The sequence below is a fragment of the Strongylocentrotus purpuratus genome, unplaced genomic scaffold, assembly GCF_000002235.5.
Source record: "Strongylocentrotus purpuratus isolate Spur 01 unplaced genomic scaffold, Spur_5.0 spur5_scaffold_9, whole genome shotgun sequence".
Lineage (NCBI taxonomy): Eukaryota > Metazoa > Echinodermata > Echinoidea > Camarodonta > Strongylocentrotidae > Strongylocentrotus > Strongylocentrotus purpuratus.
This window is the reverse complement of record NW_022145615.1, coordinates 24,980,546-25,007,451: the sequence shown is the minus strand read 5'-3', so window position 1 is coordinate 25,007,451 and position 26,906 is coordinate 24,980,546. Positions and strand designations below refer to the sequence as shown.

General features: G+C 36.8%; 2 protein-coding genes across 2 annotated transcripts; one reads left to right on the top strand and one right to left on the bottom strand.

Moving 5' to 3' along the window:
* Positions 1-28: 28 nt before the first annotated feature.
* LOC577914 (monomeric sarcosine oxidase) lies at positions 29-5,854 on the bottom strand. Its single transcript, XM_794881.5, has 5 exons — positions 5,731-5,854; positions 4,245-4,386; positions 2,854-3,426; positions 2,095-2,244; positions 29-1,385 (listed from the first exon to the last, which is right to left on the bottom strand). The coding sequence occupies exons 1-5, from the start codon at positions 5,848-5,850 to the stop codon at positions 1,147-1,149; spliced, it is 1,224 nt and encodes a 407-aa protein (XP_799974.2). The 5' UTR covers positions 5,851-5,854; the 3' UTR covers positions 29-1,146.
* An 11,149-nt stretch (positions 5,855-17,003) lies between these two features.
* Positions 17,004-23,233, top strand: LOC577652 (monomeric sarcosine oxidase). Its single transcript, XM_777868.4, has 6 exons — positions 17,004-17,156; positions 18,637-18,816; positions 19,353-19,494; positions 20,131-20,700; positions 21,696-21,842; positions 22,784-23,233. The coding sequence occupies exons 2-6, from the start codon at positions 18,679-18,681 to the stop codon at positions 23,029-23,031; spliced, it is 1,245 nt and encodes a 414-aa protein (XP_782961.3). The 5' UTR covers positions 17,004-17,156; positions 18,637-18,678; the 3' UTR covers positions 23,032-23,233.
* The last annotated feature ends 3,673 nt before the right edge of the window (positions 23,234-26,906 follow it).

Here is a 26,906-nt window from a genome sequence, read left to right as displayed (position 1 = left end):
GGTGGAAGATCATGACTAGCTTTGCATATAGTAATATTCTATCAGGTACAGATATGATTTAATGTATATCAAATTAATTATGGTTTGTTTAAGATCTTATTGAAATAGAAACCAGATAAAATTATGGTACATCTTCACTTATTATGTTAGACCAGATCGAGTTGAATATTCCTGTTGCCTTTTGTCATGCTATACATGCAGCATGGGGAGTTTGTTGTTGACATAAGGATTAATCAAAATTGATTCAAAATTGAAGTAGACTAGCTGAGCAACTTATAAAATCTGAAACATATATATGTTCCAGCACCACTACCTTAGCAAAACTAATATGAATTGTCAACGCCTAAGTTCTAGCTCCCTCCTTAGTGAAACAACCAACAACCTGGTATGGTTGTGTACATGCATATATATTCTATAAACTAAAACCTAAATGATAATATCATCAGGTTCACATTGAGCCGGATCGAAAACAGTAAACAAACATTATAGATTTACAAATTACATTACCCAAGAATGGATCATGTAAATACTTCAGTTAACCGAAATTCTACAGTATTATGAGAGTGTTTGTATCACTAATTCATACATTTACAAACAAACAGGGTGCCCATTTACATGTCCTGTTCATCTATCAATACTGGATGAATGTCCACAGTACTAGTAACATGTAAAAGATTGATACATAGACATTCATATTTCATACAAGGCGGAGAAATAATGATACATTCACAAAATTGCAGCATTTTGAAATTTTGAACAATTCACATATACCATATGTGATTCATTGCATTTTTTTTTTATCATGATCAAAGTTTTTATCGATCATATCATTATCATACAAAATATGGTTATTGCAATACATAATCGATACATGTGTACATAATGTATAAGAAATATATATACTGTCATACAAAACATTTTTAATTTACTAAGTTATTTCGTATTCAGACTAGAATATAAAAAGATACAGGAATTTAAAATATTTGATTTTTTATTTGCAAGTTATACAATCTTCAATGAATATTCCAGTGTGTATATATTTATAATTCATTCTTTATTGCATAGTAATATTTCATATGTCACTGTTTATAGGCAGTATAATTGCAAGGGTTTTAATACATTGTGATTTCGGAACTCTCTAAGTTATTAACGATCATCCTTCTTGAACTGAATCTTGAAGTTCTCCTCCGGCAGGTCATAGTCCCACGCTCCTTTGGTGATCATAGAAGCACCCATGTGACCGATCTCATCACTAGACTTTGCTCCCCAGCCGTTCATTCCGACCAGGACGCCAGTGTGAGCAGTCAGCATGTCACAGTCCAACTGCCTGTTTGGCGTCAGGGTTACAATACAGCAGTCTGTGACCAGTGAGATAGGCTTGAGGTCTGTACAGAATTGACAAACAGAAAATCATTACTCTGACCTGAATTCCAATGACTTGATTGACAATGGCTACATCATCCCACGAGTCCAATGTCGGTCTTGCAGGCCTTCTGAAAATTTATCAGAGGATTCATGAGGCTAGCTAACCCACACAGATGACACAGGCCTATCGGTCTCGTTAGCCTACTGAATATATTTTCGGAGGATTTACATGACTGACACTGTTGGTCTCATGGGATGTCCCCCATGAAAACATATTTCAGAAAATATTTCTTTGGTCATATAGATAATAAGCTAACTAATTTCAAGAGACATGGAACACTACTCCGTGAGCCAAATTTGACGATTTATATATCAAATTAAAGAGTATTCTGCTCCAAATATAATGAAAGAGCATACACTTGTGGGGTGATGTTTCCTTTAACAAGAAAGTAAAATTGTGAAACTATTCATCGATCTTAAAACTGCTCAAAATTTAATATATTTGTCAGCACATATTCAAAAGTGCTAACAAATATGTGAACCCAGGGAGCAAAATGTTAAAATCGCTGGTGAATTAGTAGGACAATTTTGTCCACCCCAACCTCCCTCAAAACCGGCCTCCATTTGAAATATTTAAACACTTCCTTCGATAATCATTGTACTAGAATTAATAACAAGCTATTCAGATTGTTGACATCACTTGTCAATTCAAAGATCCTGGAATTTTACCTGGCATGAATCTTTGAAGGACATCAACAGTTTCTTGGATATTATGGTGTTTCTTTCCTTTGCTGTGAAACCACTGCGCAGCATCACTAAGGTCTCCAACATTGTCATCAGAGGCAGAGGGCATCAAACCAATCTTGATGTAGTACTTTCCTGCCAAAAAAACAAAACAAATGTCACTATTATTTGATATCTAAACACATTACACTCATGTCCATAATATTCACAGAATTTGTTTGATATATAATTACTGCAGGAGTATGTAGGCCTACATTTAACAAGGGAAAATCAAATACTACATCTGTTACTAAAAAAATATGCAATCGAGATGATGTCAATTTAACTTGAAAGACGTATTTCCCCAATGACTTCATTTATCAATTTTTCAATATCATTGGACAATTACTCCAAATACTGCATTAGTTAAAATTCAAATGTGGAATTTTTTTCTTGCAATCAATTTTTGGAAATCACATCAATGACATTGATCACCTTTCAGTTACAACATATCACTGTACTATTACAATTCTCTTCAAATGATGGAAATGTCAAGTGCTATGCTAGTAAGTAAAAGCCAATTATATTACATATAGTATCTGTGTTTTTTGTACCAGGAGGTATATAGAGTTCTCTTCTGTTTTGCCCTTAGCAAATATCATGTTCTATCTTTATGGTTAAGCCTATCCTTTTTATTCTCTCATTCCCCTTAAGTCTTAATACTGGAAGCACCTGTTTCCGGTAAGCAATGTGTTAAGTGCTCACCATTTGGATAACGAATGGGAGGCAAGATGTAGGAGCGTTCATTTTCCAACGAGATGGTGGGCATGTCCGCAATTTTCAACGCATCTTCCTCCGTGACCTCTGCTCTCACCACCGAGGCCTTGGTCAAGTTTAGATCAATCTTCTTGTGCTCTGGTAGGAGGTGATGATAATTAATGAAGGATCCTGTGCAGAGGAGAACTCGCCTAGCTAGCACTTCTCTGCCATTTTCAGTCGAGACCCTGACAAGTTCCTCTCCTCCTCCTTCTCCTCCTCCTGATTCCTCCTCGACACGGACAACCACCTCGTTGATGATGTCACAGCCGTGGGACTTGGCTATCTTCTGCTGAGCAGCGACCAACTTCCGAGGACTGATGTGACCGGCATTCTTTGGAGTCCAGATGCAACGGCACTCTTGGTCGATCTTCAGATAAGGATATCTGGAATGGAATTCTGATGCATCGTAGGTTTCAAAATAAGCTTCTAGCTTCCTTGCAGTCTTGAGATAATCATCAAGGCCTTGGGAAACAGTCTTATCAATGAAGACACATCCAACTTCCTTATAGAAATGAATTCCTACAAAGAAAGGATAAAACAAAAAGTTAGAGTATGAACTTAATAAATAAGAGATAAAAACAGATTTTTTTTTTAGATGTGCACCTAAGAAAGTTTACGTATGATCTAAATCATAAGTTTGTGAAAAAAAATATGAATTTATTTTAAAACCATTTCCCCGGACAATTTCAATGACAATTTCAATTTGCCTTTCCAGAATTTTGAGAATAAAGGAAATCGTGTAATTACTGAGATATTTTATATATTTGTTTGCTTTATCTTTGCTCATTTTCCATAGAGTTCTATGATGAAGTAGAATAAAAAGAACACTGATGAGGAGTGCAAATTACAAAGAAAACATATTACCTAACAATTATTTGATTGTTTCACAAAGTGTTTTAGTCCCAGTCAACTATAATAACATCATTTTCACAATTAACAATTATAACAATTTGGCAAGCAATATAAATTAAGTATAATATTCTATTTGAAATATATGAGCATATAAAAGTTTGTTTTATTCTTGCTAATATTTTGTTATAGGTATGAATGGAATATTTTCAAATGTACGTCCTTTTAATTGTATCATTACCTAGTATCACTAACTAATGCATCTCAAATCTTTAGTTACAATCGCTAAGAAGAAAACCGATTGCTGGGAAAGTTTACATAACTCCAACTCTAAGACTATATAAGCCGCATTTTTTCAAAATTTCAACAACAAAACGTAGCTCAAAGATATTTTTGTGAGGCCTGACATATCATTTTGGTTAAAAAATATGCAGGCTTTGTTCACATTGATTTGTTCGTCATATGGACATACAATTTCACATCCTCACCGCTCTCTTTCTCGATGTCTCTGTATCTTTTTATAGACCGCTGAGCCAAGAGTCCCCACGCATAATCCCAGTCTAGCTCTCTGGTAATACGACCCTCATCATAATGGCATCCAAATATTTGCCGCTCTCCTTTTCTGTACTCCTGCATACGAGCAATGGAGCAAAACGTAAGATGAAATTGCTAATAGCTAATAAAAATTTGCTAATTAACAGAAAAATATATAACTTTTCTAAAAAATAAATAATTGCCATATTAAACAGAATCACAAGAATAGAATTAAATTATGTATTTTGTATGTATCAGTCCAACTATGATAGAAGAATAGAACCCTACCAATTTTTTTATTTTTTTAAATTTAAATATATTATATTTCATGTTTCCTATCGATTTATAACCAGCTACTCAAAGCCGTATGGCCTCCATGAATTTTAAACAGAGGTCCATTGATTTTAATATCTAATTAATATGTATCATTGCATAAGGAAAGGTTAGATCGAACAAAGTTATCAAAATTCCCCGCTTGGAAACAGTTTAAGTAACGATTATTGTCAATTTAAAAATGGCATAATACAGCACCATGCACCTTCGCACTTGAAGAGCTCTCCGAACACTGCTGAAATTTGTCACTATAAGGTCCCACTTAATATTATAAGTAGACGATGTCCCATGTCAATGCACACAATTTCAGCCCCTTTTTTCCCCCGTCTCCTCCTTCCTTATTTATCTTACTTCATCGGCGTCATATAGTAACTGTTTGATTTGTTCCCTCGGTCATGAATTTCTGACATGATTTTATATTGTGTAGAAAAATGCAGCTTAAAAAGATATATATATATAAAGGAATCAGTGGTATCAGTTGTAGCTTCAATATGGCTATTTCGAAATTAATCAAACTCTTACATTTGAGAAATAATAGCAGTGAAAATATATGTTCATTAGTAACTGTTATAGGACGTAGTCTGCTTATAGGCAGGATTGGTCCCTGATGTGACCTCATCAAGACATCTCTAAATTTTCTTGCAAAGAGCTCGTAGATGATTATAACTGAGACCGGACGCGCCTCGATCTTCTTATCTCTCTCAAAATCTAACATCTTTTGATCTTTTGAAATTTTCTTTGGCGGAAAAACCTTGTCACATATAGCCTACCGGTCGTGCCTCCTACTGCACTACCTAACGCTTTCTGACGCTCTAGATCTTCCTTCACCTATCACTATACTCTCACTACCAGTTTCAGTGACCCGACCAGACCCTTGCAGTGGTAGAACCGCTGATCTCCAAGACCAACGAAGGAAGGACAAGAAGAAGTATATTAGTTATCACATATTCTGAGAGGTAATTGTATTTCCGTTATTTTTTTTAATTATCCGATACGCAATTGACCTAAAATTGGTACGATTGTCATCTGTAAGCTTCCTGGTTTCTAGTGATCGATACATTATTGGCCATGTTAGTGATTTTCAATGAATGTCTACTTTAAACTTACTTCTTCAGTTGGTTCTTGTGGTCCAATCAAGCAGACTTTGCTTCCATGATCCAATGAGAGCCACTTGGCTGCTGCTGACCCCACCATCCCAGCTCCCACCACACAGATGTCAAAAGCCATCCTGACTGGATTCTGGGCCAATGTGAAATACTCGAGAACTGCACACTGTTATATTTGTTACCACTTTATTCTGTCCGACTTTGCCTTGTAGTTGTAGTTCAGATTCAAGAAGCTATCTGAGTAAAATGAAATGAATTAATAAAGAGTATACATTGAACACTTCAGGTACTTTCTTCGCCTCTCTGAACAGTTGCTCGCTTGTAACACATTCAATTTTGCACAAATCAATAGGTACCAATTTTTTGAGGGATTGCTTCGTGCAACTCTTTTGCTTTGCAAAATTACCTATTTCTGGTCGTAATTACCTCTATGACAATTATCCTTTTACCACCAGTATAGATTAATCTTGCACAATCAAATAAATGTGAAGCCTTATCTCTCCCATGATATGGAGCAGGGAACTTATTTGTGTGGCATATAAAGAGTTAAAGGGGAAGTCCACCCTGCTTTTAAGTTGGTTTTACTAGAAGCAAAAAAAACAAAGAGGAACGTGACAGTTAAAGTTTGAGCAAATTCCGATTTAAAAAGACAAAGTTATATGCATTTTTTAAAGTTGTGATCATTCAAACACAAATTGACAACTCTGTGACGTATTTTGCGAGGTTCCCTCCCGTTTGGCATCAAATCAGAAATGTTCATATTCCCTCAAGAGATCTTTAATCAAACATGCACCCTATTATTGCAAATAGTTTCTATTCAAACCCTGTTTGGAAACAAATCTATTACGTCATCAATTTTGAAAGTTTTATGAAATTTTACGCACAGAGCAAATTGGAAAGGAGCTCACAAGACACGTCACACTTTACAAGCAATATTTCATAAATCTTCTAAGACTTAAGGACGTTGTCCGTCTAGCCATCCAATTTGGAACTAGGCTGCCACTTGACATATAACCACTGATTTGATTAGTGCATTTTGTCACGATCTTCAAAACGGGGAGGGGGGTCATTGGAAATCTTGGAATATATTTCTTCACACGGGGGTGGATAAGGTTCTGGAAATATAGTAGAAAAGTAAATGTAATTGTCATGTTACCGAAAAATATATAACGATTACAAAAGTTCTCTCACTACCGGCCCTACCCCCACCCCCAGCACCCATGACCCCGAGATCCATCACAGTGTCCAGTAGTAGCATGAGGACGCTGTCCTGCCCGTTGAAAGTTTGAAACTGATATTGAAATTTGAAATTAGTAACCATAAAGAAATTTATTTTTATGCACTGGTATATGTTTACAAATCAATTTCCTTTAAAAATAAAAAAATTATCATAGACAATTCCCGCCCCCCCCCCCCCCCCCCCACTATATACGTGAACGAAGGGATACCATGCGTGTTACCAAAATGTCCGGTAAAGGGGTACTTTTTACGCACCAAAGTCCGGCTTATTATATTTTGGTAATGGTTCTACTGTAGAAGTCATGATACGGAGGCTTGGAGGTTAATGTTTACAGGTGTCTTTATTAGAACCAAACTGCGTCATGATTCAATGTTATGAGCCATGTCTAGAACTGTCTTCTATTATTGTCAAGACTTACATAATATCAGCACACGGCTCTTATAGTACACAAAAATCCGGCCCGTATTTTAATTTACACACCGGACTTAGGGGGGTGTTTTCAAAAGGAGGGAACATGCATATGCGTACCTTAAATAACATTGAGTGGGGGGGGGGGCGGAGACAATTACAGTAAAGGTGTCAGTTATAATGATAAATACATGCATAAGAGCTAAAGTGGCATAAAAAGTGGTAAAGGTTTAATTCACGAAATCAACATTATATGAAATCAATATATTAAAAACGCTCGACCTTTACTTGTTTGCACGAACCGGTTCTGCGATTAGTATACTTTTATTGGCATTTACGTTGAACAGAAATTGAACAAAAACTTACCACATGACTTAGTCAGAAATGAGAATCGATGTAATGAACTAAAATCTGGACTTACCTGGACTTACATTGGATCTAAATATCCGTTTAAACCAACTCCGGGGTTCAAAGGTTTCTTGTTTTTCCTATCTGGCAAATATGTTAACATCTGCATTTAACATTACAGTACCCCCCCCCCCAAAAAAAAAAAGATTGGATTGCGGCATTCACGAGTGTGTGTACAATAGATAGATCTTTGGACATGCTAATTTTGATTGATTTTCTATTGAACTATGTTCCTTCATGTTCATGTTAAGGCCCTGTCACATATAGCGTATAGAGCTGACTTATGCCGAGCGACAGATTTTTTTCTTTCTTCCAGAGGACCTCCTGTTTATAAAAGGGGAAGTCCTCGCTGATAATAAATTGGTTTTAATAAAATGCAGATTTTTTTAGGGGGTAATTGTCCTCAGAGGGTGTAGGAGGTTATTGTCCATATAGGGGTAATCGTCCTACCTGCACTGCACTCCCTAAAGCTTTCTGACGCTCTAGATCTCCCTTCACCTATCACATACTCTCACTACCAGTTTCAGTGACCCGACCAGACCCTTGCAGCGGTAATACCGCTTATCTCCAAAACCAACGAAGGAAGGACAAGAAGAAGTATATCAGTTATCACATATCCCGAGAGGTGATCTTATTTGCGTTGATTTTGTTTTACTATCCGATACGCAATTGACCTAAAATTTGTACGATTGTCATCTGTAACTTTCTGGTTTCTAGGGATACATTATTGGCCATAATTTGTGATTTTCAATGAATGTCTACTATAAACGTATACTTCTTGAGTTGGTTCTTGTGGTCCAATCAAGCAGATTTTGGTTCCAAGATCCAATGAGAGAAAGACTTATTATGCAATACACATTCATGGACACCGACTACTATGTGGCTTTAAACCCGTTAATTAAATAGGCATTAAACCCGTTAAAAGTCATAGAATAAAACTTATATACGTGTATATCCAAACCCTATTTCATAGCAATACATACGTAATGGTTTCGAAAGTATCCAGTCATTAAAGAGGAGGGGCGGGACTGTAATTACTAGGTGAAAGAAAATAACGGATAAGTTGTGTAGCTAGTAGACCCCATAGTATGCTTCCAAACAGGAAAAAAGAAGAGAATTATGTACTTTCTCAACTCTCCCACTATATATCTCCATTTTGTTCCCCTCCCCCTCTCTCTCTCTTTCTCTCTCTCTCTCTCTCTCTCTCCCTCTCTCTCTCTCTCTCTCTTCCCACCTTTCATGCCATTTGAATTGGGAAACTTGCCCCGATAGTTTTTTTTTCCTGTTTCGACCATTTACTTCGAAAGAAAAAACAAACATATTTCTCTGATCCGTCGTCTGTTAGTACAAATTAAATAGAAAACAAAACAAATAAACACATTAAAATATATATTACGGAAGTCACCAATCAATCACGCCATTGTGTTTGTTTTGATATATTTCAGAGTTTTGATAAGACTTTGTAATGATTATGATAGGATTGCTGGTTTCGATGAGTTATCAATTAATCATTAACAGATCACTAACAGATCATTAATATAAATGGTTTCAATATCGAGAACTTTGAGCGCTATTATTGATAATTTCTATTTTGGGGGCACGCATCAACAACAGGGCAAAAATTTAGGTAATCAATTATGGTTCTAGTGTAAATTCAGTATCAGTCTGTTTCAGATTGATTAATTTTCCACTTTATAAAACATGACATTCGCAATGGTCATAAGATACATCACCTGGGTGAGTTCTTATCACATGTTAATAATAAATACATACATTGTTAAACAAACGTCAGATATTTACAAAAATAAACACAACGTATCCAAGTTAAAGTACATAAGATTATTTGGAAGCTTGTATGGTATAGGCCCCATAAAATTGCCATACAAATAAGCAATTGTACCCGAACGGAAGAAAGTCTGCAAGAGTGTAGAAGAAGTGTCGTTTGTTACTCATTAATGTTAGAGGGTATATACAGGCGCGTACGCAAGGGGGAGGGGGGGATTACCCCCCCCCCCTCCATTGAGTTTTTTTATGTGTATGTTTTTCGGGAAACCCCCCCCCCCCCTTTTGATTTTGTTTTCCTTTTTTTTTTTTAATAATAAAAAAAAAAAAAAAAAAAAATCCTTATAGATGACCTAAAAAGATGACCTAACCCCCCCCCCCCCCCAACGGAACGGAATGTCGATCGCTTATTCAGCGGCTAGCTGAGTCGTTGCGAAATTTTTGGCCCGATTTCAAAATGTTAACCCCCCCCCCCCTTGAAAAAATCCTGCGTATATACGCCACTGGGTATATATATATATATATATATATATATAGTGGTTTTATCACACTTCAGATGTACATGTAGTACCAATTAATTAAAGACATTACACATAGAGTATTGCGAATTATAGACAAAGTTGGTAAGGTTAATTGAAAAATATTCAACGTCTTATTATGCTGATGCATCTTGACTTAATAATAGGTCGAGCGTAATCACACTAACAATAAAAAGACAATATATAACAAACACGTAGGCGAATATTTAGTCTAAATCATAACCCATTTTTGTCAAGCAGATGTGTATTCCATGACTATTGAAGCAGCGGTAGCCTTTATAATGTTTGAAACAGATAAATGGCGCCATACAAGTATTGTAGATCATCATCGTATTACGATGTAAAATAGGTAGATCATAATACGGAAACATTCGTGAAATTATTAAGATTTATTTTTAAAAACCATTTTGATAGTAAAGCAAATGCTAAAGAAGTGCAGACGACAGTTTACAATCGGTAAGGTCACGAAATCAGTAATAAAATTCAATAGTTAATATTCAGAAACAATACGATTTTTATCCAAAGCAATGAATATCATAGTTTGGATCAATATAGCAATGTCCTTGTCAAGAAGTCAAATAATAATTTAAGTACATAGACAGACTGATATAGTATATTCTCATCCTTCATTTAATACAATAATACGTTTCTACACTCATAATAATGCTCACAATTTCATCTGCCTAGTACTAAAGCACATATTGATACCAATATTCTGGGGATAGCCTACCAGACAGACCGAGTCGGCTTTTATTTAAATGTCATCTTATCTTAAAACATTCTTGATTATATAATGTCATATAAATGTACAGAAGTAAATGTTATGAACATCAATCTTTTTTTAAGTATTATCAACATTAAAAGATGGAACATTCGAATATAAACTGATGAAACGCACAATATATTGTAGATTATGCTACCCTAACCCTGCATGGAGCTATTGTCTTTGTTAGCTTTTTGAAAGAAAAAAAAGATACAAACCTTATAAGGGTCTGGTAAAACCTAATGGCAAATCGTCCTAATTTAACATATTTGTCAATGAAATTAGGTTCAATCTCTATTTCTATTTTATCAACAGTCCAACCGTATCTGAATATAATGCCATTCCTCTTTATATTAATTTCATCTTGAAATTCAAAATGTTGTCTTGCAGTCTGACAAAGCTAAAATGGCTTTCATTTTGGATTTTGAATATTTTGATTGTCAATCATAATCATAATTATAACATATCAATGATATGTGTCATTGCATGGATGCTTGTAAAAGCACATGCTGAAGTGTGCAGATGAGAATTTACAATTGGAAAGTTCGCAAATTCAAAAGTAACCTTCAAAATTAAAAATATTGGAAGGTTTTATTGCCAATCTTATACACGTAGGTATTCATTTACAATTTTATAATTGATACAATGAACAGTAAAGCATTCATATATTAGTAACACCATGGTAATGGGGAAATGTGTTTACTAATGTCACTTTTAATAAATACGAGGAAATATTACAAAAACAACAGAAAAATAGGCACACTTAGAATTATGTAGTAATGAAAAAGGTTGACTGGAAAGAATCAAATGAAACAGAAATGTTCTAAAGAAGCTAAGACAATCAACAAATAATACAAATTGGGTGTAAATACAGGGAAGGGGGCTAAGATTCAAGTATCATAACCTTTGCTCCATGTTACATTCATAATTTATAAACTTTATATCCCAAGTCAATTTATAGATTTCGTACGCCATGGTGGCAGCATGGAGTTCATACCAATGAAGAAAAGGCACAAATATCATGCCGATGACGAGTCCTATCTTTCCATCAAAGAACAAAGCTAAGACAGGCCACGCAAGGGGAGACCCTACCTCGTGGATCAAGCTGTCCCACATCCACTGGGTAGCGTTCGTCATTCCAACAGCGATCAAACAAAGCAGGGTCCACTTTGCTTCCTGGTAGTCTCTGGGTTGCTGATGCTGCACGCGTAAGAGAAATATCGTCTGGATGCATTTACGAAGAACGCCGAAGAAACCCGCGAATACACACACCACGTTAAGAACTATTTCGTCGTGGGACAACTCGGAGGCTGAGAAGAGGTTGCCGAAGGAAGACACGAGGCAACACATCTCGTACAAACAGGCTCCAGAAAGCGTAAGCAGCAACATTTTCTTGTTTTCCTCGGACTGGCCGTGGGCGAAGTATCCAGGTCGTTCTTTACAGTAGATATCATAACATTTTCGGGTAATTTTCATCTGCTTGAAAATGATCACTAACTCTGGAGTAAAAAAAGTAATTCGTAACAACCATTGCCAATAGCGTCCTTGGAGTCCAGACCCTTCTGCTAAAAGAAGGTTACTGATCCCGAAGAATATGATGCATATCAACAAGGTGGATGCTATAGCTATCTCCATCTTTCTTGCCAACGCTCTGCTAGACTTGTCTTCGCTTAATGCCACATCGACAATGGTACTACGTCGAGAATTGCTAGGACTGCCATTACGGGATCCAACTGACATCACATCAGTGCTTCCATAAGAACCTTTGTGATCATATTCATCCACTGTTTTGTCCTTATTGTCTTCTAGCAGCGAGGGATATCGACAAACTCTTTGAGTGATTTGCTTTTGTTGAGTTAAGAAACTATTGTAAAATGACCAAAGCCGAGTCCAATTCGAGCGTCGGCTGATACGTGTCATATAACGGTCTTTCCCCCGAACCCTGTGGACATCTTTGATGATAACTCGAGCGACTGGAGGAACGAATCGGAACCACATATCTATGAACACCCACGCAAACATGACAGGAAGTTCAACTAAGAATGGTTGGGAGAATGTCACGATACCTTTAAGGAACTCCCCCGATGTGCTATTGAGTGCACAGTGATGAGTCGTATATTTTCCGCGATGTCCGAGATGATTAAAGGGCCGTACGAGCATCTTGATGGCCATCCAAATACTAATTTCAATTAAGAAGACAAAGGTCCAGCGTATCTTGGGTGTTGCGACAAGGTAGGCATCGTAAAAATTAGGGATAAAATGGAAAATCAACAGGTAAACTACCAAAGCCATGACGAAAAGGATGATCAGTTGGCCGATGAGTTCCACGTTTGTCTCAGAGATAGGATCATGCGAATGTTCGTTGAAACATAAAATGATACTGGCAGCGTCGGTAAATAATATAGACAGAAATACCAGACCAGAGAAAATATAAGTAATATTCATAGTTACATTGCTGGCTGTTGAAGATTTTAGTGTCGATTCTTCCCGAGATAGCTCAGACATCTTGTCAAGTCGAGACGTCTTCTGTCCAGAGGTGGAGTTGTCGTGGAGCTTCATCATGTTCATCTGAATGAGAGCTTCTAAACAGTTTCTGCAACGCTTAGGCCAGAGTACAAATCCCTCTTCATGCAAATGCTCTACTCTACGCGTCATCTGGATGAAGACTGCAAGAACACATAAGACCGGGAGAGCGATAGCGATGTTACGAACAGTGTAAAATACGGTGAGAAATGTCTTCGTTGTATGTTTCCCATGCAGAAATGGGATGCACATTACAATTAATCCCACTCCTGTCAGAACGCACATAACGACAAGAGAAGTATTCGCCTCCGGCCTGAGTCTAGGTATTTGAGCACCAATTGCTATATGGTCGTCCCTGGTATAAGATGGTCCAGGCACATCCCCTCTGTCAGAATTGACTTCATGACACACATTCTGATCCGAGTTAATATCGAATGCTATGGGACTTTCTTTGATCAGTGGTGAGGTGTTTCCATTACGTTGTTCTGTCATTTTTTTTTAAAATTCAGTTCGACAACAGAATTGATTTGAAAACTGAACTAATCTTCCTGTTAGGTTGCGGATCGAAAGAGGATGTGAAAGGCCCGTCACATTTTGACAAATGACTTTATTTATAGCGGAAATGCAACCGAATATACTTTGAGACATAATTCGCTCCCAGAGAGAAAGAATGAGAGAGAGAGTTATGGGGTATTTATTAGTTGCATTGTATGGACAGTGGTGGATCAAAAATTATCTTTAGCGAGGGGGGGGGGGGGGGGGTGGAGGGGATGGGGCATCATTCTTCATTCTAACAAGAGGAAAGAAATTAGTTGTGTTGAGTGAAGAAAAAAAAATGGGGCAGAATGGGGCACCTAATCACTCCTTTGCCCTTATATCCGCCAGTATCTGCTCTGATAACTAATACTTGATTAATTGTTTTCCACACCTCAGACACATACAAAATTATCAAGATATGCTTACTCTTTTTCAGATTTTATATCGAAAGGGGGGGGGGGGTTAAGAGATGAAGAGAGAAATAAAGCGAGGAAGAAAGATTGTATTGTAAAGTAAAATAATAATAATAATAATAATACATATGATTTATAAGGCGCCAAATCCACTTGACAGTCAAATGCTCAAGGCGCAGCTTGTGCAAAAGATGAAATACATACATGATACATTTATACAAAGTGCGATAGGAAAGGTACAGACATGAAAGGTAATGGTAATCAATAAGCTAAATTAAACAGATATTTCTTAAGATTGTTTTTTAACACCTCAGCAGAACTGCTATTCTTAACCCATTGAGGGAGAGTATTCCATAACGAAGGCCCAGCATGAGCCTAAAATGAGACTGGTGGCTTCTCTTATTGGGGTACTATGTCCCATTTGCAGGCCAAAACAATGAAAAGGTTAAATTCCAACGGCATTTGAAAGATAATACTAATTTAGAACTTCCCTAAAAAAGGTGGGGCTTGAAAATGTCTTCAAGTAGGAAAGTAACGACTATTAGTTGTCAAATCGACTTAGGGGCTATAGAGCCAATAAGTAATAGTCTTGATTTTCTGACCATTGTACCGAATGGTCATACGTGTTATGCTGCGCAAAGATTCAATCAGTTTTTAAAAAAATTGCCATCACAAGAAGTGGGTTATTGATGTAGACAAAATGCTCATGTACCCTTTACAGCTCATTTTATGTATGTTATTACCAAAGAAGAAAAAAAGCAAGTCAGTCACTCAATATTGTCTGACAGTGAAGTCTAGCAAGTAAACGGGTTTCCTTGCATAATTTGAATATGAGGACACTGCTAACGTTTAAATTTCACAGATAGGAAATACCGGTACATAACATATTCATAATTCCTGCAAAGTTCTACAAAATTTGAGGTTGGTTGCAAAAGGGACATATTACCTTTAACATGATGGATGCGCGAACAAAAAGCTAAGTTTCATTCCTTAATTATACAACTCACAGAATGTACCCCCTCCATTTGATTTTTTTTCTTCCTCCTCATAGATCTTTCGAATGATTATTGTACCACACCCTCAAATCGTACTCTCTCCTGGATCTGCCTCCAATGAAACATAACTGTACTTTCAACCAATCAGAATCACGTATCCTATACCAGCTGTGCTTCAGAAGTCCGAAGCGCTCAGCTGCTCTACGCCAGTGTTGTCCAAATCTCGCACTGTCTGTGTGTTTGTGTACGTCAATCTGTCTTTACCTCTTTCTATCTTTTTTTGTTTTCCTCTCCTTTTTTTCTTGCACCCCTCATCTCTACAGCCACTTGGCTGCTGCTGACTCCACCATCCCAGCTCTCACCTCACTATGTCACTGAATTAAGCCATCCTGACTGAAACCATCGGCCAATATGTAATAATAATAATAATGATAATAATAATAATAATAATAATAGGGAACATTTATATTTGTTACCCCTTTATTCTGTCCAGTGGCGGATCCAGGTTGGCCGGGGGGGGGGGCGGAAAAAACAGGTAAAAACATGTAGTTTACCCTTTTTTGGAGATCCCCCCCCCCCCCCCCTGGCGCTCAAGGGGGGGGGGGGCGATTTTTCAAATTGTTGAGGGTAAAACACAAATAAGTGCTCACTACCTATCCCACTTTGCCTTGTAAATAGTTTTGGTTCTGATTTAAGAAGTTATCTGGGGAACATGAAATAATTAATAAAGCATATGTATTGAACACTTCAGGTGCTTTCTTCGCCTCTCTAAACTTTTTCTCTCATGCAATTTTGCTCAAAATCAGGTACCAAATGAATAAGTTATTTGTTGGTGCAACTCAGTGGCTTTGCAAAATTACCCTTTTCTGATTTTAATTACCTCTGTGACAAAATTAGGCTATTCAATTAAACGACCGCCATCGCTAAATTCGATTAAACAACTATAACGGTCATTATTTTCCCACAAAAAATTCAAGCCCTTTTGATTTGAGAAAAGTTCTAAATTAGTAGGCCTATAATCTTTCAAATGCCGCTTTTCATTTATTTGGCCTGCAAATGGGACATATATAGTACCTTTCATGAAATCATCGAATATATTTTGATAAACATCCAACAAGGCATATATCTATATCACTTTTGAACATCACAATTATTTTTGCACACATATATTAAAAGCGCATTTATTTATTTATAAACATAGAATATTGTAATAACACAAATATTTCTTATAAACATCGAATATCTTTTAATTGCGTACCGGCATATATATTTCTTGACAAACATTGAATATATTTTGATACTGACCCATAAAGTTTGCAGGGATCGAATGCATGTTTCCCCCTGTGGCTTTCCATAGACAACATAGACAATTGATTGAACAATGGACAAATTAAACGCGGACTGGCTCCCCGCTAGCCTATAATCTAGGCGGAGTGCCGAGCTTTTTTCTTTGCTGCTAGACTAACCTTAAGCAGAACGTCTGATACGGCGAGACTACGAACCGTGAGCCGCGCACCGCCTATAACCACTGGTCTTCGCGGCTCACCGTTCGTAGTCTCGCCGTATCAGACGTTCTGCTTAGGGTTAGTCTAGCAGCAAAGAAAAAAGCTCGGCACTCCGCCTAGATTATAGGCTAGCTCCCCGCGGGATCGGGATCGGAGCGGGTCGGGGTGGGCGTACGCGAAGTCTGTTCCACCCACTGACCTCTACCTCCCTGGCCTGGTTCATCGTAACGTAGACATGGTAGAGTACTACTTTGTCTTTGAGTTAATTTTAGAGAGCTCTATCTGAGTCTGACTTCATCCTTTCGGACAGTCTGGTAATTTTGAATTTATTCCTGCATCAGTTAGTGTATCCATTGTAGATCAAATTAAGATTGTAGAGCCAAAGTTCCCAGGTATATTTTGATGAACTGTGACTTACTTGTGTGACTTGAGTGTGAATGTCGGTGGGAGTGCGAAAACTGAAAGCCTGCTTGTATTAAAAATTCGAATGTCGATATAGGCCTAGGCCTATAGGCCTAGACTATTTTACTTGGACTCTGTTTTTAGATCCAATCTTGGCAATATCTCTGTTTAGTTTCAACATCTAGGGACTTTTAGACTTGCGTGGACTGATTTATCTGATTTATGCCTATTTATGAATTAAGTGTGATATAGTCTAGAACTAGATATATAGACTAGATCTAGATCTAGACTAGATCTATGTTTATATTCATATGAAAATAGTCCACCAAACTACCACACTATATAGTACTCACTCACCCCACACAAATAAGGCCTTAAAAAAAAAATGTTGTATTGCCCTTTGCGACCGACCCCAAAATCTTGAAATCTAGGGTCAGCTTTTAATTTTTTTAATTTTTTTTTTACTGTTTTTAGAGAAAAACATGTTTAAAGTATTCAAAACTGATATCAGCCCAAAGAGGTAGTACAAAAAAAAGGGGGAAAAAAAAAGGTTTCCGACCGACCGACCCATGTTTTGGCAGCTAAAGGGCAATACAAAAGCATTTTTTTTTAGGCCTGAGAGCAATTCATTGACAATGCTCAAGGGCCTTCCTCTACCTCCATAGACTTTAGACACAAGACTGTGCATGTACAACTACAATCGACCAGTAGGCCTACCATAGTCCAGATAATAATAATCTTGATCATAATATTCATCTTCCTAAAGGCGCAAATTGGAATTGAACCATGGCTATTGTGTAGGTACATTAAAGAAGAGAGGGTACACTCTATGTATCAATTCATGCTAAATTAACAGTTTGAAAATAATAGGGTTTTTACACTGCAGGAGCTAGAGCTGAGAAACATGGATTTTTTTTTTAAATTGATTGATTGATTGATTTTTTTTTTTTTTGGGGGGGGGGCGGTGGGGGTGGTGGGGAAAACTTAAAGCCAAGAATACGTAAGCTTTGTATATGTACATGAAAGATCATATGTTTCATTGGTGTGAATCATTCTGTAGTATTTTCAATCTCTCTCTCTTTCTCTCTCTCTCTCTCTTTCTCTCTCTCTCTCTCTTTCTCTCTCTCTCTCTCATCCTAACCTAACCCAACCCCTTTTTTCTCCATAAATTTCCCACTCTTCCTCCTTATATTGATTCCTTCTCTCTCTCTCTCTCTCTCTCTTTCTCTCTTGCTCTCTCTCACTCTCTTGCTATCTCTTTCTTTCTTGATCTCTTTCTTGATCTCTCTCTCTCTTCTCTTCTCTCTCCCTCTGACACCCCCACACACACACACACCCCCCCCCCCCCTCTCTCTATTTACATGTATCTCTCTCTTTCTTTATACATTTCAGAAATAGAATTACTTGGAGATACACCTCGACCTACGGCTTTGTATGAGGATGGAAGAAACCATATATGATGTCTGCATTATAGGAGCTGGAATGGTGGGGTCAGCTGCAGCCAAATGGCTCTGTAAACTGCAACCGGAAACCAAAGTCTGTCTGATTGGGCCTCAGGAACCAACAGAAGAGGTACACATTATTTTCAGTGAACCAAAGACAAAATATGAAAAGAACAGATGATGATAACTTCAGAATTGAAAGAGACCAATGAGACTTTGAAAGGAAGAGAAAGAGAGAGAGAGAGAGAGAGAAAGAAAAAGAAAAAGAAAAAGAAAGAAGGAATAAAATGACACCACTCTCAGGTAATTGCTAATGACATTCTTCTCGAGTCATTTGTTAGATTTTTTAATAAAATATCTGACTTTATTTCTTATACCAATTTTGGAAGTGAACATTAGCCTACAACAAAATGAATAGTTTAACGTTGCGTCGGGCAGTATTAACTGAAAGTCCCATTGACTCCAGTAGACCAAGCAATCATGGCTAACATTTTACAGTGTACTTGAATATTGGGATGCAAAGGTGATAATTGTGTACTTTAACGTGAGATATCAGATTTAAGATTTTGAATTCATATGCATCTATGGTGAACCGTGAAGATAATTTTGAATAATGATGATAATTTGTTTGATAGTGAAATGAAATTTACCATTCTTTTCCTACAGGAGTGGCAATCAGGGAAGCGGGAGATATTTTCATCCCACTACGATGAGGGTCGATTGACAAGGGAATTGAATGAGAGTCTGATATGGAGTCTCCTTGCTCGGAGATCAATACAGCGATACAGACAGATTGAGAAAGAAAGTGGTGAGTTCTTAAAGCGGGACTGTACTACTTGTAGCTACTTGCGCCCTCTATAGAGCAAACAATGCCTAAGCGGTCCCTGTTGGTCCCCCATGACCCTCTTTTCTTATATGTTACTTGAGAACTGATTTGATGAGAAAACCACCTGTCAGTGACCACGCTGGGAGGTGAATGCAGGTTTTTTTCATAGATTGTTTTTAATTTCAAACATGTCAGACCCATGTTAGCAAAACTCTCAGCTCAAGGCATGTGTGGTTGTCATTCTCCTGTTATTAGAATGAAATTGTTGTGATTCATGGATATGCTGTGTAATATGTGCATACCCCATTCTGAATTTTCTTCATATTTCCTTGCCTGTTTTACATGTTTAATATGGGTTGATAGAAACTTAAAATGAATCTACATTTATGCTTCTACATTTCTGACAGTGTTGCCAATTTGTGCTTTACCAATGAAAACTTTAAAAATGCATAACTTTCTTAGTTTTTATGGGATTTTGCTCATTAACTATCACTGCCCTGTTCCTCTCATTTTGCTGCATGTATTAAAACATACTTAATATCAGAGTGGACTTAATTTTGCTTAGTAATAAATCATTCTCATGATGAATTCTCATTTTATTTTTTATTTGTTTTACAGGCATAAACTTCTACCAGGAAGTTGGCTGTTTATATGCCGATTTGAAGAATGGAGAGTCACTACATCAAACAGTACAGAATGCAGAAACGATTGGAAATGTTGCATACAAATCCTTAAATGCTGCTGGTCTCAAAGCCCAGTTTCCCTATCTGCATGCAGAGGAAAGCTGGCAAATGCTGTTCAACTTCAAAAATGCGGGACATGTCAGTGCCCGGAATCTCGTCGCTGCTCAACAGAAAATAGCTGCATCTCATGGGTGTGATATCATCAATGATGTTGTGGTGAAAGTACAAGAGAAGGAGAAATCAAGGGACAGTTTCATCAACATTGTCTGTCAAAGTGGGCGTAAAGTTGCTGCCAAACGTGTACTGCTCTGCACAGGTGCCTTCTCCAACAGCTACGACCTGCTACCCAGGGGCAAACAGATCGAGTTCTACCCCATAGAGGTCTCTGTAATGAAAGCAGAGTTAAGTCAAGACGATGCTCTGAAAATGGCGGACATGCCCGTGATGATGTCCAGAGTACCGGGAAAACAATACTACATTCTGCCTCCAATCAAATACCCTGATGGTAAGGAATTATTAACCCCACCCCTCACCCCATACACACATACACCTCTTCTCCTCCCCCTCCTCTTTCATTTTTGATGCAGGAGTCAGCAGCAATTTAAGAACGATCCTACATAAGTTCACTCTGTGTGTTATAAGGTACAGAAATGTGAACAGCATTGATTTTAGGTGCCATTTAAACAACAAAACTCCCAGGTTTTACTGCATTGTGTACAGGTGCCTTTATATAGGTCTTCAAATTTACATCTTATGCTTCACATCTTACTATAGAATCAATGTTTTCATTAATGAATCATAAATCAATGTCTAATATCAACCTTGTAATCAGTGAAATTAGATGATAGCATCTTCATGCATGTCTGTCTTTGTTCAGAATTTGGTATTCAGGAGTGATGTATTTCAGGATCTAAGCTTACTTTAAAAAGAAATTCCTACTGAAATGTCTAACCAGATAACTTAATTTAGAGTTGATAAGAAAAGAAATATAGTTAGATTCAAATTGATCTTATCATATTCAGGGAGTTATAATAAAGAGTATGCATCATTTATCGAAAACTGAGTTTTGTAAAAGTGTACAAGTAGTGCAAAGATGAATAAGTGTAGAGTCTTTTTTTATGTTGCAGTCCTTTTCTTTTCTCTTTCTCCAAGCTCATTATCCTCCTCTCCTCCTTGCCTATCCCTTTCTTCCTTTCTTCTATTTATAATGTATATTATGTATTTGTGTATTCGGGCATACCCAGTACAAGCTCTGCTTATCGGGTTTCGCACCTTCTTCCTTGTAATACAAGTTCTTTGATTATAGTTATGTTCCTACATATAAATGTAATTGTTTGAACAGATGTCAAATATGTTGTCAAATTGAATGGAAGAAAATAAATGTTCACTTAAATTGAATTGAATTGAATTGCAAGTACAGTGTGAACCCTGCTTCAAGTCAGCTTTCTTCCGATTTCCTTTGTCTTATTCTTTTTTTTTCTTTCCATATTTTTATTGCAGGAAAGTATTATATCAAGATCGGAGACTATAACACCAGCATCACCTTACTACGTACTCACCAAGAGATAGCAGAATGGTTCCGATCTCAGGGGCGTTATGAAGATGACACCGATGAAGCTGTAGAACTCTTAAAATTCATTGTTCAAGGTACAGCTGGCCAGGCACATTAGGGGGGTGTTGCACAAAGATCCCAAGTTGAACTGAACTCTATGTTGGACTTAAATTATTATGGAGAGCCATTTGTAGCCTTAAAATAAAATATATTCAAAAGCGAACATTCAAGTATTTTAGACTTTTTATAAATTCCACATCAAGAACATGAAATAACCTTGATATTAGAAAATATGAATGATTTGAATCAACATTTTATGCCTTTTGAAGTAACTTTGACAAAATATTTTCATAGATGCTATCGGCTTTCCATAATTTTTAAGTCTAACTTGGAGATAAGTTCAACTTCAGATCTTTGTGAAACACCCCCCCCCCCCCAGAACTGATCTAGCTTGGGATGGGAGGGAGGAGGGGTAGGGGATCCACCTCCATGTTTTTTTTTTGTTGTTGTAATTGTTTGCAAGTTTAGGTAATTACTACCTGCAAATACAGTGAAGATCATTGCAAATATGAGTGTTGAAATCAAACTAGTATTCATGTATCATCCACCCCTGTTCAATGTGATATTTGAGTTTTGGGGGAATTAACATTGTAGAATTATTTGGAGCTGGTATAGTGTTTGGGACTCAGACCCGTGTTGTTGTTTTTTCTTTGATTTGTACCTTAATTGTCTGCAAAAGAAACAAAACCAAGCTGTATCAACTTGAATGTTGGTATATGCTCTGGCCACAGTTGCTCTGTAGTCAATTTTGTAGCATTAAAAAGTCTTGACTTTAACCCTTGACCCTGAAGTATGCCTAACCCCAACTCTTAACCCGATCTAAAACTGATCATAGCCCTTACACTAAACTCATATCTGTTTGATAACATTGATAAAATAAAGCCCTGATCACAAGTCATGTGGGTATGTTAAGTCAAATTACCATTTATTTAAAAAAAATCTTTTTATCTGTTACTTATCTTTATTTATATGATAGATTTGAATCCCATCTCCGTGACCACTTCATGCTGTGTAAGCTCTCACACACCGACCAAACTCCTGTATTGTGATATGATAACACCACGCCTTGGAGCTCTGATGGGCATGTCGGGTCAGGGGGCCAAATCCAGCGATGAGATTGGTAGAATGGGGGCAAAGATGATCGCCAGGGGGGCGTGGGATTACGACCTCCCTGCAGAACTCTTTAGATTACAGTACAAGAAAATGGAGAATGCCAAGCTATGATTAGGGAGCGAGCTTAAGGTAAATCTGAAATATAATGAACATATGGACTATAATGAACATATGGAATGTAATGAACATATGGAATGTAATGAACAAATGAAATATAATGGAACATATGAAATATAATGAACATATGGAATGGAATATAATGAACATCTGGAGTATGATGAACATCTGAAATACAGAGCATAAAATAATCAAATATGATATACAACTACGCTGTTTTGTTGTAATTTGACTTGAGGGTCAATAAATTATTGAATATTTGGTCAAGAGGGCAATACCAGTCAGTGGACCGAATCTTGTAAGCAGCAGCAGAGAGCACCAGTATAAGAATCGTAACTAGAAATGCTGTTTGGGGAGCACTATTTGAGAGTCGATAAGTTATTGAATATTTGATCGAGAGGGCACTACCAATGCACAGAATCTTGTGAGCAGCAGCAGAGAGAACCAGTATAAGAATTGTAAATATACCTGAGTTTACTTCTGTTTATTTTCTTCTCAATATCAATCCCTGTCATATCAGCAAATTTTGTAAGACTTCACCTTCACATTTTGATAGGTTAATCAAGGTGTTGGGTGATTAAATATCATAATAGCAGCAATTAATTTTCAAAATGGAACCATCTCTTACTTCAACTGAATTAGTGATTCAATCTGGCAACCAGTACTAGTAGGTTAGATTATATATAGAGATGTTATGAATCATAACATCTCTATATATAATCTAACCTATAATATCATAATTTTATAATCAAATATGGAATGTTGTATAGCTTTCACCATATATGTTGTATCGATGATTGCGCTTTAAATCTGAATCTCTATTGTGTCCAAGAAAATGCATTTAATGCAATATAGGCTAGATTATACTTTATATATATTATTTTGTATATAGATGTGTGTACCTGTTATGGAATTGCCCAAAGTATATATGGAGCTTTGACAGTTAAAAGTAGATGAGGATTCCAAAGAGTAAAAGTGGATAATGAGTCAAATTTGTGGACAGAAATTAAAATTGTTCAAATAAATGAAAAGGTTGTACAAGCAATAACCCTATGTGCATGTATAGGCCTACAAAGTACCTACCTTGTGAAAACAAAGGCGACTTAAAAAAAACCTGTCTACCTTTATGATCATGATGGGATGATAATCCCTTCTAACAATGTGCTTGTTGTCAGACATACTGTAGTCCAATGACAGATACTCTCTTAATAGGCTTTTGTAACCAAATTTAATGCATGCGTCTTTGTGAAGTGCCTTGATGCAAATTATTCAATTCACCTGTTACAAATAATTGTATTTCAGTAGTCAGAATGCGAATTGCATATATTAGTTGATGCTAAAAATTGCTTGGTAAGACAAACAAAATGGCTTGCCTTATAAATATGTTGTTTATGCCCTGTATTACAAAAATTTCTTATTTTTCATAATTATATCCTACAAGGTCCTCTTTCATGAAAAGTAGCTACCAATGGCTCATTCGCACATGATACAGGAAAGAGTATCATGTTTTTCATTTGTGTGTGTGTTTGTTATTTTTAATGTGCGACTGAATGGGGGTAGTAAAATGGAGGTGTATACGTAACAAAGGTCCTATCTACTCTAATCTGTGTGGTTTAACATACAGAGAATGGGAAGCGCATAATATATATTTTTAAAGAAATCTTTAAAAATCTGCAACATTTTACCATGTTATAATTATGTGAAGGAGCCTTAAGAATGTTTCTTGTTTTGTTGTTGTTTATGTTTGTTTTTAAAGATCTTTTTGAAATTCATTCATCAATGAATATGAAATTTTCTTGCTGTGCTGCATCAAATGAAAGGATAGTGTTGCTTTTTATATAAGTCACCAGTGTCTGTGGTGTTCAAGAGTCTAATTACGGCACATCATTTTAAATAAATATATATTTTTGTATTAAAAAAATAAGCTGTGTGCAAATAAGATTATACTTACACATTAACCTCTGTCATGGAGTGAATAAAACATAGATAATATAATCAGAGAATATCTTTGCATTTGAATATATTTAATTCAAATTCGCGGTGTTTTACTTCAACCCTAAAAAAAAGAATGAATGAACTCTTTTGGAGCTGTTGATTGCAGCATTTTCTTGGACATTTCAGATATTCTATAGTACATTTGTATTTTTAAAACAGTGAATAGGCCTACAAATTTGAATGCCTTTTGTGATATAATTTTACCATGAATGATGCAGACCCTTTTCATTCCCTTTATTCATTATAAAGAGAAAGAAATGCAGTCTGCATCATTTTGAGAATTGTCGACTTCATGTCCCTATATATCTCTATTCCTAGTTGTAGGTGACAGAATTGTGAAACAATGAAACAATTATTGAGAGAGAGAGAGAGAGAGAGAGAGAGAGAGACAGACAGAGACACAGAGAGAGAGAGGGAGAGAGAATCAGACCGAGAGACGGTTGGCATGGTTATACAGAGAAAGAGATATATTATCGGGGGGGGGGGGGGGGGGGGGTGAGATTCTGCGGTGTCTATGATAATAGGCTAAGCTAGGGTGATTAGGAGTCTTGACCAAAGTAAAGATACGCTCAAGTCAACTTCAACTAAGCAATGTGACATTTCATATGAATCATTAAGTTTGACCATATTAACTTCATTTCTAATTTAGATAAATTTGAGCCTTCGTTGCTTCTCTAGATCTCTGTTCCTTCTTTTTATCTCTCTTGTCTCTGACTCATCCCTCTCTTTCTCTCTCTCTCTCTCTCTTTCTCTTTCACTCTCTCTATCTCTCTCTCTCTCTTTCACTCTCTCTCTCTCTCTCTCTCTCTCTCTCTCTCTCTCTCTTTAATATTTCTCAAGTCTTCTGTTTCCCTCTTCTCTGTCCAAAACTGTGTCTCTGTATAACTTCTCCCGTCACCGTTTCTCCTTCTCATTATCTTTACATGCCTAGTTGTCTGTCTGTCTCTCTTTCTGTCTCTCTATGCCTCTCTCTCTCTCTCTCTCTCTCTCTCTTTCTCTCTCTCTCTCTCTCACACCACACACACACGCACACACACACACACACACACGTACACCCCCCCCCCCCCCCGATGTACATCCAATTTCATATCAAAAACGGAAAAAGCAATTTCCATCTGAAACCGACAGCTGAAAGAGATCGGAGCTCAGATTTGTTGAAGAACAGCGTGAACGTGAACTTCTAACACTGGGGTCAAACTCCATGCAACATTGCCTGGGAATATGCCTATTGCTTCCTCAGTATGAATTGCACTCGAACTATCTAATAATACCTATAATAATGGGCATTTCTATAGCGCCGTCTATATTATCTAGAAATTCTATTCCGAGGCGCATTTATCTGCGGTCTCTCCTAGCTGCACCAGTCACTACGATAATATTGTAATCTGTTCACGGTATGTTATATTATTTTTGTTGAAACTTGTTTATACTTTACATGTTATAATTAGTAGGCTATATTATGATTCATGTATATGACATGTTGTATGTCATGTACATTTTATGTATATTCATGCAACTGGCTAAAATGCATTACATACCGAACGTTCGACTCATCATTTCGGTCTAATACCAGCCAACGCGTGAATTGTAAGTTACCTTTGGACCCATACAATATTTAATATATCTATCTATCTATCACATGCATTAATCATCATGTATTCCTGTCGTAAAGTACAGTGCACCTTCGTATACTGTCGCATAGTAATTATTTGTATTCTATTTAATACAAATTTATGTATTGTCAAACTGTAACACAATTTATACTTATTGCAATTTCTCAATTGAGGCACTACGGTAGACATACATACATAATTAGGCCTGTTATAGCAATGACTGCTAATTCTAGTTTACAATATTATTACGGTGTAATTTTT